The sequence below is a fragment of the Tiliqua scincoides genome, chromosome 8 (assembly GCF_035046505.1).
Source record: "Tiliqua scincoides isolate rTilSci1 chromosome 8, rTilSci1.hap2, whole genome shotgun sequence".
Lineage (NCBI taxonomy): Eukaryota > Metazoa > Chordata > Lepidosauria > Squamata > Scincidae > Tiliqua > Tiliqua scincoides.
The window spans coordinates 45635936-45650152 of record NC_089828.1 but is presented as its reverse complement, the minus strand read 5'-3'; the positions used below and the strand labels follow the sequence as shown (position 1 = coordinate 45650152).

The following is a 14217-nucleotide window of genomic DNA, read 5'->3' as shown; positions in this document are numbered from 1 at the left end:
GCTGGCGTCTGGCCTAGAAGCCTTTAAAAGGGGGATCGGACAGATTTCTGGAGGAAAACTCCAGCCCAGGTTACAAGTCGTAATGGGGTATGTACAGTCTGAGATTAGCTGATCACTTACCATCATATGGACTTTTGCTGTCATCCAGTTGGGCTGTGGATGGCAGTTTTATTGCCTACCCCAGACTGGCAAGGGAGGGACAGTGTGTTCAGGAGGTTTCACATTTTAAAAACTGATCACTTGTGTTTAATAAAGTGGCCCAAGTTAAACCCAAACTGCAGTCTGGTGTCCTCACTGAGGGGGCGCAAGGGTAAATTGAATGCCAGATGCAGGGGAGTGGCAGTGAGATGCAAGTATCATCTGGTGGGCTTCATGAGACATCTGGTGGGCCACTGTGAGATACAGGAAGCTGGACTAGCTGGGCCATAGACCTGATCCAGCAGGGTTCTTCTTATGTTCAGTCCCCAAACCAGGCAGCATACGAAGGCCATTGCTCTCCTTCCGTTGTTTGTTCCCAGCTCCAAGGATAGACGTTCTGAGCATGGAGGTTCCATTGAGAGATCATACCAAATTCCCAGGGATTGGAGCCCTGGGCACACAGACCAAACTGAAACCATCAAACCACATGGTATTGGGTAGGAAATCTGTACACACCCACCCACTACTCACTTGGGCGCTGCTCATTTGCATTTTTCCCCAATTAAATGTATGCACAGGTCAAATAGACCCCATCTGCCAGCACCAAAGATTATTGCAGGCAGGCAGCCAACCAGGCAGGGACGAAGGGCAGGTGGTGGGCTAAGACTCTCGCCAGTGACAAAAGAGAGTTTTAAATGCACAGGATCGCCTTCCTGTGCTCAAACACCAGTGTGACTTTGGGTGAAACTGAGAGTGTTTGTGAAGCTACTTGACACCAAGTCCATTAGTGACCCAGTGGTTCTCAAACTTTTTAGCACTGGGACCCACTTTTTAAAATGACACTCTATAGGCACCATGGAGCTTTATGGGACTTTTAAAAAAAGGTGATTTAGAAAGTGATTTTTATTTTATTTTATTTTTCATTCATTCATTCATATATTTGGAAGTAAGCAAAAACAAAGCTCAATCCATTTCTTGTAATGAAGCAGCCCGAATGAATAATCTCAAGCTTGAGGGCCTTACTTAGGTGACTCAGCCTTCACCTGTCATTGACTGGACTTGGAAAAAAACACATCAGAAAAAATACACTCAAACATTTATCTCCCTACACAGTACTTACACGAACTTGCAACTGCAGGAGCTCAGCTCCAGTAGCTATCTGATTTTTAAATAGCCTCAGGGCTTGAGACAATTAGTTATCTGATCTTTTCATCACCCAAGTTTTCATTGGAGGCTCAGCGGGACCCACCAGAAATGGGGTCATGACCCATCAAGTGGGTCCCAACCCACAGTTTGAGAAACACTGTGTTAATGCATCTGGACCAGCACTGCTGCCTGACTGGCAGCAGCATTTCAAGGCGAAGGCCTTCCCCTGCCCTGATATCTTGCGTTCCTTCCATTGAAGCTGCCAGGAATCAAACCTGCAGCTTTTCGTGTGCAAAACAGATGCTCCAGAATTTAGTAATGTCTCCATCCTTTGACCCTGGTCAGCAGACAGAGATATCATAAATTCCCAAGGAGCATCTTTTCATGGGTAGAGTGTTGGGCTTGGGGGGGGGGGGTTTTGGTGGAAGGATACCTCTTGCATTCTCTCTCAACCTAACTCACCCTACCCTACAGGTCTGTTGCATTAAACACATGAGAGATGGATGTGAGCCCTGCTAGCTCAGAGCAAAGACTCATAAATCCAGTAGCCAACCTGACACTTCTGGAAAGCCCACAAGCCGCAGATGAAGACAAAGACCTTCTTGTGCCATTGCTCCCCTGCAACCAGTCAGTATAGAGACGCATACTGCCTCTGAGAGACAAAATTTCCAAAATTGGTCAAAATTTTAGAAACCTTTTGGAAAATTTGTACTTATGAATAACATCATCATGTTATATGTCATTAGAAAAGTAATTTCATGCAGAGTGTAATGAAACATAGCACACTGAATTAGCTGAATTCTATCAAAAGTTATGGCCCATTACCTGGAAAAAAACACAACTGCCTTATGTAACAAAAAGTGGATTTGCTTAACTCAGAACTGACCAATGAGACTGATTGTTCCAAAAGCCAATGTATTGTTATAACACAGCAGGGTCCCAATAGGTGTTAATATGAGTCAGATTTCTATATATCAGAAGTTATACTATAATTCTTATTCAGTTGAGTAATTCAATATGGTCAGCCTTGCGCCTAATGTACCAGCCTTGAAACCTTTTCTCCATGGAGGATGAGGAAAAATTGGCTAATGTACCCAGGGCTGGCACATTAGGCGGAAGACTGTCCATATTGAGTGGCAAGTCGTAGAGGAGTGACAAACTGCTGAGAGATGTCTCCTATCCCACTAACCTGTACCTACCTACTGCCCCTCTAGCCCAGGGGTGTCAAAGGCCCGGGGACCAGATGCAGCCCGTGGAAGCTTTTTATCCTGCCCTCAGGCTCTCAGTTGCTGAACAGTGCTTACAGTGCTGTAATGGCAGCCCATGTGAAATTGGACTCTCCCATAACTTGAAATATAATCAAGATTTGTGTATTTTATCTTCTGTCATTTGCAGCTAAAGAGTACCTAAGTGAGCAAAAGTGTTTATTTTTGGTTATGACCTATTTAATGACATCACTTCCTGCCTAATGACATCACCTCCGGCCCTCAGCAGGTATAATGAATGCTATTTGGCCCTTGATATGAAATGAATTTGACACCCCTGCTCTAGCTTATCATCCACCTAGCCCCTCCTATCAGCTCTTCAGTTCTCTTCCTGCTTGCACTCCTCAGGGAGGACCAGGACAGTGGCAGTTAACCTCTTCCTCTAGCACCACTGGAAAAAGGAGGGGGGAAAAATCTGTTGCTAATACAGCTTCCTTGCCTGCCCCACTGCTTTCTTGAGCAGCCGGGTGGGCAAAGTGGCTGCAGTGGTTTTGTGGGGTGAGGGATGCATAGCAGCCAGGGTTAGAGGCAGTAGCTGTGCTCAAGCTGTCCCTGATTGTTCTCATACTAACAGATGTAAGGGGAGGCAGGCAAGGGATGTCTAAAAGCCAGTCTAGAAGCTGGTCTAGAAACCAGCTTCTTTTAAATTACCTTCAGGAGTTTATCAGATTTCTCTGGTGCAATCTAGAAGTCATATGAGCTCCTTGAATGCTGCACTGTTCAGCATCAAGTGGGCTTTGTGGTCCAATTAAGGCTCTGTTGGGGCTCTGCTATTATTTCCCCCATCTCATCCTATCTGCTACAATTTAAGAAACCCAATTCTTGCAGGTCTTCCCCTTTCCAAAATTACAGCAAGGCAAGTGAGGTTATCTCTACATAGCCCAACATCCTTTTTCCACCAAGCTAGGCAACTTCTGGGCAGCCCACAAGCAGATCACAAAAGCACAGGCCATCTTCACTATTTGTTTGTAGTATTTGATATTCAGAGGAGGACTGCTGCTGATTATAGAGGTGCCATTTACTGTATAGCTCATGATGGAAGGCCTGTCAACATCTACTTGGTCAAACACCACCCCTTGTTAAGCTTTGAGTTCTGACACCTCTTCAGGGGCAAAAGGGAGCAGGTAAGTCAGATAGAGTTTATGCAGGCCACGGATGTGGTGAAAACCTTGATTTTGACCTTCTTATTATGTCCACAGCCCAGTCTGCTTTTCTTTCATTCTTCCTGGTCTTCAGTGGTGGCACCAAAACTACTGTCCCAGCTTAAATCTAATTTCAGAAGGAAAAGGGTGTTGATTATGTCCACATAAGACAGGGGAAATTTTTTCTTTTTAAAAGGTATGCAGACCTACAAAGGAGTCTTACCACATAACTCCAAAGAAAGCTGTATTCCTTAGTTCTAAGGGCACAAGGAGACAGATTGATACTATTTTTCTCTCATTCTGAAAAACAATCTGTACATGCTAGGTGGAAGAGATGGGGACAAGGCCAAGTGCACCTGACATTGTTGTTTTCTCCTGCCACCACTGCAATCCCCATGCTCCCATTCAACTGTGTTTACACATTTTTCACTTTGAACTTCCAAGCCTGATGAGATGAGATGACATGATGAGATGGCACTCCTTCCACTGTTAAGTTCAGCAAAGCTAACCAAAGAAGGCACCCACAAGCCCTGGCCTGCCCCCTTGTGGATGCAAGGTATAGCGCTTGGGATGAAACACAAACCAAGTTGTTTGCATAGTCTTTGTGATGGAGTCTGGCTCGAAGGGCACAAGGCAGCAGATGCCTTCCCTGACAGGTCATCACAGCGATGGTTTGCAAACTGAAAAGGGAGAGTTGAGCTTCAGCAAACTTCTGTAGACAGCCTTTGGGGAAAAGCATCTGTTGTGCATGCATGTGATCCCATATTCAATCCCCGGCAGCATCTCCAGGTAGGGCTGGGAAAAGACCTGTCTGAAACACTAGGAAGCTGCTATCAGTCATTGTAGTACGAGCTAGATGGAGCCATAGCCCAACTCGGATATGGTAGCTTCATGTGTTCATCTAAAGAAAGAGGCATGTGCCATTCTGTCCTAAGTGGTTCACCTACTTTCTATCTCCAGTTTCAAAAGCGGAGCATAATTTTGAGGGCTGGACAGACCCATGACTTACTCCCCAGGCTTCTCTCCCCATGTACAAGAAACTACCAGAGCCCTGTTGCTTCTCCTTTCTAGATCAATCCTCACTCACCCTTTTTGCCTGGCCAAAAGAGGTACTGGAGTCCAGTCCTCCTCAAGCATCCCAGCACCTAGTAGCCAGATATCTGACTCCATTGCTGCCCTTTGTGCATGCTTAGAGGCATTCAATGCCACCTTTGAGAGCTGAGCTTATTCTGATGGGGCTTCAAGATGATTCTTGAAGAAGAATCAAGTTCAAGCTAAAGACCCACTCCTGTTGCAAGTGCTGAAAAGAGAGGAGAGATTCCACTCTGGATGCAACAGATCATGCCTAGCATTTAAAAATTGCTGTTTGGAGTGTTCGTAACACTTCACATACTATGAACAAGTTACTTCTGGGCTCTTTCTGTGCCACTAATGAACACTCTAAGCCAGCGGTTCTCAAAACGTTTTAGCACCAGGACCCACTTTTTAGAACTCCTTTAGACAATGTGTTGGGATCCACTGGAAATGATGGCATTATCCTGGAAGTGATATCATGCTCATTAGTGATGTCATCAGTTTAGGCTTCAGACCTAAGACACAATCAGCTGAAGGCTGAACACTTTGTGCTGTTATTTTGCACAGTTCAGAATTCAAATATTCCAGTTCGGAAGTCAAAGCAACAGACTTGAATCCACATAGCCCTCCCCCCTTTCCAAGCATCCCATCCTCACACCTAATCAGGGCAAGGTCCCATGCCTCTCTCCTACTGAGAGCCCAACTGCCCAGCAGTTCTGTACCCTGTATTTTCAGTGGCAGCTGAGCTAGGTGCTATGCAACCCACCTGAAACTGTCTCATGACCCACCTAGTAGGTCCTAACCCAGTCTGAGAAACACTGCTCTAGGATAAACACAGGACAAGATAACTTAGTACCTAAGATTGTAAGAATAGCATTTTTACTGTTTCCTGCTATTTCAGTTCTATGAGTAAAAAAAATCTAGATTGTTCAAGCCTTTTTTCCAGTAGCACCCCCCCGACTGAGCCCTTACAACTTTTTCAGTGCGCCAAACATGCACCCTCTCCAACCCATGCCCAATTCAGACAGATGCACTTGATTCTCAAAATAAAAATTTATTCATCCGGTAACAAGAACATTGAATCCACACCAGTCAGGTGTGGAGGTTCACATTTAAAAACAGCCGAGCGTCATGTCGGTCAAAGTCTATGGTACAAGCCACTGTAGGAGGGTGAGAGCAAAAAGGTCAAGGCAGGAAGGATATGTCAAAAAATAAAAATGCCTCCCTCTCCCCCCTCTTCAAGATCTACAGCCCTCCACAATGTCCTTGGAGGGCTCCAGATTCTGCTGACACACACAACCCCAACCCTGCAGGAATGGGCCATGGGAAGAAGAGACAGACAGAGGCCAAGACCACTTGCCACAGTGCTTTCCCCAACTCCAGATGAAAACTGAGTTCCAAAAGTGTGAAGATACCCCTGAACTGAGGCCCCAAAAGGCACCATGAGCTGAATCAGTGCCAAAAACAAACTTTGTTGCAAAGTCGAAGTCATTCTACTGAGCAGGTGTCCATGATGGGCCACACCCCACAAGATCCAAATGAATGCCTCCAAAAGGACACTTTGACCTGCATTCAGAACCAAAAGCTGTTGAGCTCCCCCATCTCTTAGAGAGCTTGGTGGGAATTTAGACTAATCCAAACTCTTGTCCCAAGTGCAGGAGGCATCCAGGGTAGGGGGAAAAAAAATCTAGCACGTTATCCCTCCATAGTTGGCTTCCTGGCCATTCAATGTCAATTAGGAAGTAAATAAGAGGGCAATTCTCTGCTGTTATTGGAATGGGAGTTTCACACAATTTGGCTCTGGACAAGCAGGGGAGAAAGTGGCATCCCATAGTTATCAGTGATTGGAGGGGACATCAACCAAAGTTGGGGACCAAAAAGAGAACATACCATCAAGCACAGACTGATTGGCACAGGCATCAAGGAGGCTCACGCTAACCAGAACATAAATTAAAAATAATAAAAAAAAACACACCCATCCTCCTGGTTGGGAAAAAAAAATGAAGTTGACCACTTGTTAACTGTGCGGCTTTGATTGAGAAATGCTCCTAAAAGAAGGCAGGTTTTACACAGTACACGGACACCAAAGGTGGTGGTGGGGAGAAGGATATTGTTGAGTGCAGCACAATGCATAGTCACAAGAACACAACTATATGATAACAATCATATACCATTTTGCACATATGCACGGTTGGCCAAGGGCCTTGTCTTCCTCTCATTCACACACCCAGCTACCTTTGTGCAAGGCTCAACACAGGTTTACAGTACAAACAAAAATCAAAGGGGAAAAAATGGGGAAAGAAGCTGAGATGTTTGCACACTTTTGACATCCATAAGGCAGAAGTGAAGCACGTCCTTATTTGACCAAGAAGTCTTGCCAGAGAACACTCACTCTGTACACGGAGGAGAAAAAATGCCCATTGGAATACTAGTGACACTTTTAAACAGTGGTCCGGTTTTCATAAATATACATATATGAGAAATCGAACCCTGGCAGCAGCCAGAAGGTCTCCAGTTCTGGATTTCGGAGGCTCAGACATTTGGAAAATGCTTGCAGGGACATTGTGGGGGGTGGGTCTGCGCCAGCGTCTGTTACTGAGTGCAAATGTGAATGCCAATCTGTCACTAAAAAGTAATGAGGTCTGGGGTTCAATTTAAAAGGACAGAGGAAGATAATGATCTCCCTCCACCCCCCCCAAAAAAAACCCACCCCCCAAAACAAACCCAAGACTCTGACAGAGATGAGCTAGAAGGCACAGATTTTGCGTCCAAATATATCTCTGTAATGACCCTGGATCCCGAATGATGGATGGCAAAATGTTTATGAGCTTTGAACCTTTAACCTGGATTTGGGGATACTCAAAGCCCCCTCTGCAAAAAAAAAAAGATGCAAAGTGCAATTCTCTGGATTACTCTTCTTTCAGGGGTGGCTGCAGGGCAAAGCAGGCAGCTACCCATTCAACATTTGAAATTTGCCAGGACCGTATCAGTGAAGCCTGAGCCTGCAACCATGCAGAGAAAAAGGTACCACTAGAGCTCCCTCTGCATCATTCAGACAGAAATGCACCAAAGACAGAGCAACTCTGTGCTACAAGAGCAATGCTCAAGGGCTAGTAAAGAGCCAGAACCCCAAAATCACAGAGAACCAATTAAAAACTTGCCTTGTCCGACAGAGGGAGGGCTTCCTCTAGATTCAGTGGTCATTGTTCCTCAAGAAGAAAATGAGAAATGCACTTTCAAGCATTAAGAGGCCTGAAAGGCTCTAATCACAAAGAAAGCATGCCCATTTTCATGTCAATAGGATCAGGGGTGGGGGCTTGACTGAGTCAACTGAAAGAAGAGTCTTTCCAAGGGGGTCAACTGCGCAAAGCACCAAGGCATCCATTCCCATCCACTGCATATGTCTTTGCTAACCCCACTAGGTATGCAGGAGAAGATGGATCATCAAGATGAACACCTGCTCAGAAACTGCTTCTAACAAAGGGATATGGGTGGTAAAGTCATGGTCTCACATTTCATCACTTCCCATCAAAAGACTGCTGGACCCCACAGCTAAAACCCTGCTCCCTCCACATATACCCTTGGCAACGGGGGGTGACAGGTAGGATCATTCTGGGAGCCAGATTTGGCCCTGAGATGAATAGTTGCGGACCCCTATGCAAGAGGGGAATTTCAAACCACCTGAGGCCAATATGATACATGCGCAGCATATTAAAAAAATAATTGTGGGGGGGGGGGTGCAAGCTTCCCTTCCCCAAAGAAAGCCACCTGATGAATTGTCTCCTGCTCCTTCCAAAGTAGCACAGGCAAAGCTAAAACCAATATTTACACATCTGTTTTTGCAAATCTATGCTCACAATATTGTCAGTGAGTGCTTTGCTACCTTGGTGAGGCTCCTATTCATCCACTGAATCCTGGATTGTGGAGTAGAAGAAGAGATAAAATGGCAGATTCTTTTAACCAGTGGAAAGCAGATTTTAAATTTGTTTCATGGATGCATAAGTAAGAGGCCACCTGAGGTGTGGAAGACTGGCTGTATTCCTCTATCAAACCACAGAAGGTCAGGTGTGGTCCTTTGGACTCCAGTCAAGAAGAAGTAGAAAGTCCCCAGAGCACAACAAAACTCAGATCAACTGAAAGTGTTATGGAGGACTTCAAAGACCCTGATCTCCAGAAAAAAAGCATTAACACATCAAGATGTGTGAACACGTAGCTCTAAGAGCTACATATATCCTTTCTTAATGCTGTAGGTCAATGTGAAGGAAATGGAAACTCACACAACCCCCAGACATTTCAAAGAAAAAAATGAACATGCATACATTTGGCACAAGCTGGCAAGCGGCCTCACCCAACACGGCAGACAAGCACCAGGGAGCGGAAGAAGAACGAAATCTACTCCAGTATTTGTGCGCAGATTACACGAGTAACGATGGAAAGCGACATGAAGAGGAATCAACTTTCCAGCTCACCAAAAAATGCCAAATCACCCCTTTCCCCTAAAAAAGGAAACAAGCCATTTAGAACAAAATAAAGTTATCGACATAAGCATTTTTGTTTATGTACACCGCATAAGAGGAAGAATGACTGGGATGGGGTTGGAAAATGGTATGAAGTATCCAGGGGATGGAGGAGAGGGCAAAGATATATATATATATATATAAACAAGTCAGCCTCTGGATTGTAATACACAGAAATGAGGAGTGGAGAGGAGGAGCCCAGGTAACTGGGGGGGGGGAAGGAAGAGACAACTGGGTGCACCTGTGGTTTGCTGAGTCAAGAAAGGAAACCAATGATATGGCCATATTTCTGAAAGGCCCACAGCTTTATTCAAGTAATGAAAGGGTTAAACCCTAAGAGGAAATTTGTTTTAAGAGAACACCCCCCTCCTAATGTCTCTCTTCCTTTCTCTTTGCTTCCCCGTTCTAAATTGCCATTTTTACCCTCTGTTAGAGAGGACTCCATGATTTTGGCAGCCCCCAAAGAGGTGGGTTTCCCAGAGCACAAGTCATTTGAATTTCAGAGAAGCCCGTGTATCAATGCCATGCAGAAGAGGCAACAATCACTCTTCAGGTTCTATATCTGCCTGCACCATTAGTTGTTTAATCACTCTGATCTTGTCCTGTTTAATCACTCTGATCTTATCACCGTCTTGTCCACTGATGGGGCAGAGTCTTAGAATTTATTGGAGGAGTTTTGTGGCTGCCCAAAGGAGCCAGAATTCTGACCCACCTGAGAAAAAGACTTAGAAACACCTATGTCCAAGTGAAGTTGGTACTCACACTCTCCAGGGAGATTTTGCTACTTATTTCAAAAAGCCCCATTTTGCTATAGGGATGGAGAGAATTTGGCACCACATGTCTGATTTCCACTACAGTACTGCTGATAGGCACATTTAAGGACAGGGGAGGGAAGAGAGAGAATTCTGCAGCCCCCTATGGACATCCACCCGAGTGCAGATGGAACAAGGCATCAGTTGAGCTGGTCATGCTGCAAAACAGCTGTTCGGGATCGGTTTATCTAGGCTCATCAGTCAGCAAGGAGCAAGAGCTTTTCTTTTTTAAAAAGACATGTACAGATTTCAATGAGAACCGATGGTGAACCAAATGGACAATAAACCAGCCCAAAGCCCACATAGCCCAATGACGAATTCGAACAAGGATTCCTTTAGCTCATGTCCTTGATTATGTGAATCCAACCGTTTGGTGCTTCCCCCCTTCTTGTCTCCCAAGTTCTAGTTTGCCTCTTAAGAGTTTGGCTCAAGGGAAAAACTGCTCTAGCTGAATAACAAATAGGAATTTAGATTGATCTTTTGCTCTCTCTCTCTCTCTCTCTCTTTTTTAAAGGGGGTGTGTGTTCTTTTAAAACAAAGCAAAAAAATAGTTGAGGTTTATTAGAGTTAAAAAATATTTTTTTTAATATGAAAATAACCCAAGGAAAAAAACCCCACGATCTTGCAGTCACTCACACAGGGGACTGGGTAACCAAGAAACCAGCCACCTCAAAACCTACATGCAATAGGAACAGTAAAAATGACAAACATATAAAATTAACTGATAAAGTGCATGTTTCAATATATATTACATCTGCCCCATTCGAAGACCACAACAAGGGGATTTGCAAAACAAGTCAAATTTCCAGGAGGGGGAGGGGAGGGGATTTGCGCGCACTGAAAATCACATGGTATTGTACAGTGGATTGGTTGTTCGTTTCCTCTCATTTGCTTTTTTCAGTCTCCTCGGCGGTCGAGTTCTACCGTGTTGGTACCTGGGGACCACAGCCAGCCACTGGGCCAGGGGGGGCATGGCCAAACCCGGCAGCTCTGCTGCTTGGGCACTAGTCAATTTTGCTTCTGAAAGTGGCTGGGTCGGACCGAACTCTTTGGCGTACTGCGCCGGAGGCCTCTCCACCGGTTTGCTCAGAGCGATGCATTCCATCATCTTGAACTGCTCCACGAAATGCACGGTGGGCTGGGGAGCCTGGAGGGCGGGTGACGTGCTGGCGGCACAGGCCGCTGCCACCGGGTCTTGCAAGTGGTGCTCCAAAGTGGTTTGATGTTCCTTCTGACCAAGAGGGGCCTGAAACGATTCCAGAGAGGCCAGGTTTGTGCTGGAAGAGAGAGTGTCCCGACTGGGCAGGTCGTCCTTCGACAAGTCCAGGCAACCAAGCTTGGCTAAGGATGCAGACCGTTTCATGTGGGAAGGCGGGGTGAGGCCTGCTTGCCGGATCCGGGCCTCCATCTCTTTTGTACGCTCTTTCACCAAGCCAGCACTGCCACTCAAGTCTTTGATGCTGTTGCTGCTGGAGCTGTGTGCAAGCCCACAGCACAGAGATGAGGCAGGGCTGGCAGCAACCTCCAAAACCCCAATGGCATTTGTGTCTAACTTAGTGGGCAAGTTGTACTCCTCGGGGGTCCAGTATGTCAGGGTGCCCTCACTGCTCCTGCGCGGGGTGCTTCCCCTCTCCTCAAAAGCAAACTGTCCATTTCCAGCATAGCCCCCAGCAGGGGTTGGCTCGGGATCTGTGCTTGTGCTGTCCTGAGTGACCCCCTTCAAGCCAACAAAGTGCTGGTGATCCAAGCTTGGAAGGGATGAAGATCCCACCTGGCCGACAAACAGAGAGGCGCTTGTGCTTGTCAGCAACCCTTCAGCCTCTTCTTCAGGACTGCCCAGGCAGAAGACGGCTTTCTTAAAGTCTCCATGCTCCAGGACTGAAGGCCTCAACAATGGCAATGTTCCTACCAGGTTGAAAGGAGTTTCAGGGCACAAAGAAGTGTTGCAGTTCTCATCCACCACCGGAGGGGGTGCTACTGCTCCCAATTTAGTTTTCTCCAACACCTCTAGTGACTGACTTCTCTCTGCTGCTGTGACCTCTGCCCCAGAGAAGTTGGGCAACCTGACCGTAGGGGTGTACTCAATTATCTCAATTCTCTTCGGTAAGAGGCAAGGAGCAGAGATCTTCTCGTGACTTTCCAGGGAAACTACTGTCCTATGCTCTTTGGCCAACCCTGCCAATTCCACGCTAGCTTCCGCCAATGATACATCTTGTAGGCTGTTCAGCAGATCAGCAGGCTGTTCAGAACCAGCCCCAGTCCCTGCACTCCCAACTTTCAAAGCCTCCTTCTCTTTAGAGAGCTGGGCCAGCTCAGGAGCTGGTTCTTCATTCTTGCCCTTCATGCAGAAATCAGCTGGCATGGATTCATTCTTGGAGTTCTTGCGGATGGGCAGCATGGCATTGGGGGGAGCGTGCTGTAGCTCCTGCTCCTGCCGTAGGCGCTCCTCAAACTCCAGGGTGGCCCGCCGCACGGAACCTGGACACCATTTTGGCCCAGGGTTCAGACGAGTTTCTGGTGGGCCTTCTGCCAGATCACCGCTTTCTTCCACATCTAGTTTACTAGAAGGCATCTGTGGGACCAAAGCACTTTCAAAGTCCAGTTTCAAAGGCTCCCTGCTCATCTCCTTTGAGACCAAGCCAACCCCTTCTCCTTGCTCGGCTTTCCCAGACTTTTCCCAAGTCCAGCCAGGCTCTGTGGGCAGGTCGTGGACCGTGTTCCTCTTAGGAGTCGAAACCGGATTATTCAAACTGTCCACTTTCATCTGGCCCTGCCCCACTCCCTGGTGGATCGATTCTATTTCCGTGACTATCTCTTTCACAGAGATGCCGTTTTCCGAATGGGATCGTGTCAGGCCACCTGAGCGGTTTGGTTCAGAGGGCTTAAGAGAAAAAAAACAAACACCAGCAGTTATTATAAAGAAAAAGCTTCCAACTGCAAGACAGCAAGCCCTCCTTCCATCAGCCTGGCTAGGGCCAGCAGCCATCAAGAACTGCCTCCTGCAGAAACCACCCAAGCCCTCCTCAGACTGTTTCCTGGTTAGGTGAAGCCATTTTTCTATTTTATTTTTATACCACCCTTCCTCCAAGGAGCTCGGGGTGGCGTACAGAGTTCTTCCCCTTCCTTTGTCCACACAACAACCCTGTGAGGTAGGGAAGGCTGAGAAATAGTGACTGCGCCCAATGTCACTCAGGAAACTTCAAGGATTTGGACCTTCCAGGTCTAAAGTCCAACCCCCAAGCCACAACACCATCCTGGCTTCACTTCAGAACTAAGGCAGGCCATTTCTGACCGCAGAGAGGTGGTGTCCGGAGGCTTGGGAGGATGGAAAGGACAGGACTCCTGAAGTGAAGCAGCTTCTCACCCTGGCTTTTCATGACCTTCTCTGTCCTTCCTAATGAATCTTCTTCACTGCCTTTAGACTATATGCCTGCGGGCAGCACCTGCATCATTTCTCATTTTTGCACAGCACCTCACAATTTCAGGCACAGCATTAGACAGCCTGAACTCTGGAGTTTTTGACAGAGGAAGGTTCACACTCAGTGGCGTTCCTGTGGGTCCCTGCGACTGAGGAAACCCCCAGAATCCCGCCCCCACACCCCGTTTCGCCCCCCTTCTCCGCTCCCCCCGCGCACTTGACCTGGAAGTAATTGCGGTGACATCATCGTCACCACAATTACTTCTGCACAGCTGCCTCCTCCGTTCCCCCTTTGAAAATAAGGGGGAACGGAGGAGGCACCCAAGGCTCCCACGGAGCCTTCTGCACCGTGGGGGTCTCCATAGCAGTGGACTGGGGCTGCTCCCAGCGGCCCCAGACCGCTGCAGTGGAGACTTCCGCGCAGCTTGTAAGCTGCGTGGAAGGCTCTGTGGGGGGTGGGAAGCAGTGCATGTCTCCTCTGAAGTTGGAGGGGGAGCACGCCGCTTCCGCTCCGCCCTTGTGGGACGCCTTCAGAGGCGGAGCAGGGCGACCCGGCCAGGAAGTGGCGCGCGTCCCCTCCAAAGTCGGAGGGGGTGCACACCGCTTCTGCTCCACCCCAAGGGACGCCCTCAGAGGCGGAGCAGGGGTGCCCAGGAGCGCTCCTGGGAGGCAGCCGGATGCCGCCTCCCAGGCAGCATCTCGGCA

General features: G+C 47.4%; 1 protein-coding gene across 2 annotated transcripts in view; it reads right to left on the bottom strand.

Annotated features, from left to right (window-relative positions):
* Positions 1-5803: 5803 nt before the first annotated feature.
* Positions 5804-14217, bottom strand: part of SSH2 (slingshot protein phosphatase 2) — a 127619-nt gene continuing 119205 nt past the window's right edge. For both annotated transcript variants that reach the window (XM_066635129.1, XM_066635128.1), the window contains one exon: positions 5804-12975. In XM_066635129.1, the coding sequence (XP_066491226.1) occupies positions 10939-12975 (2037 nt within the window). In that variant the 3' untranslated portion in view covers positions 5804-10938. The remainder of the gene's footprint in view (positions 12976-14217) is intronic.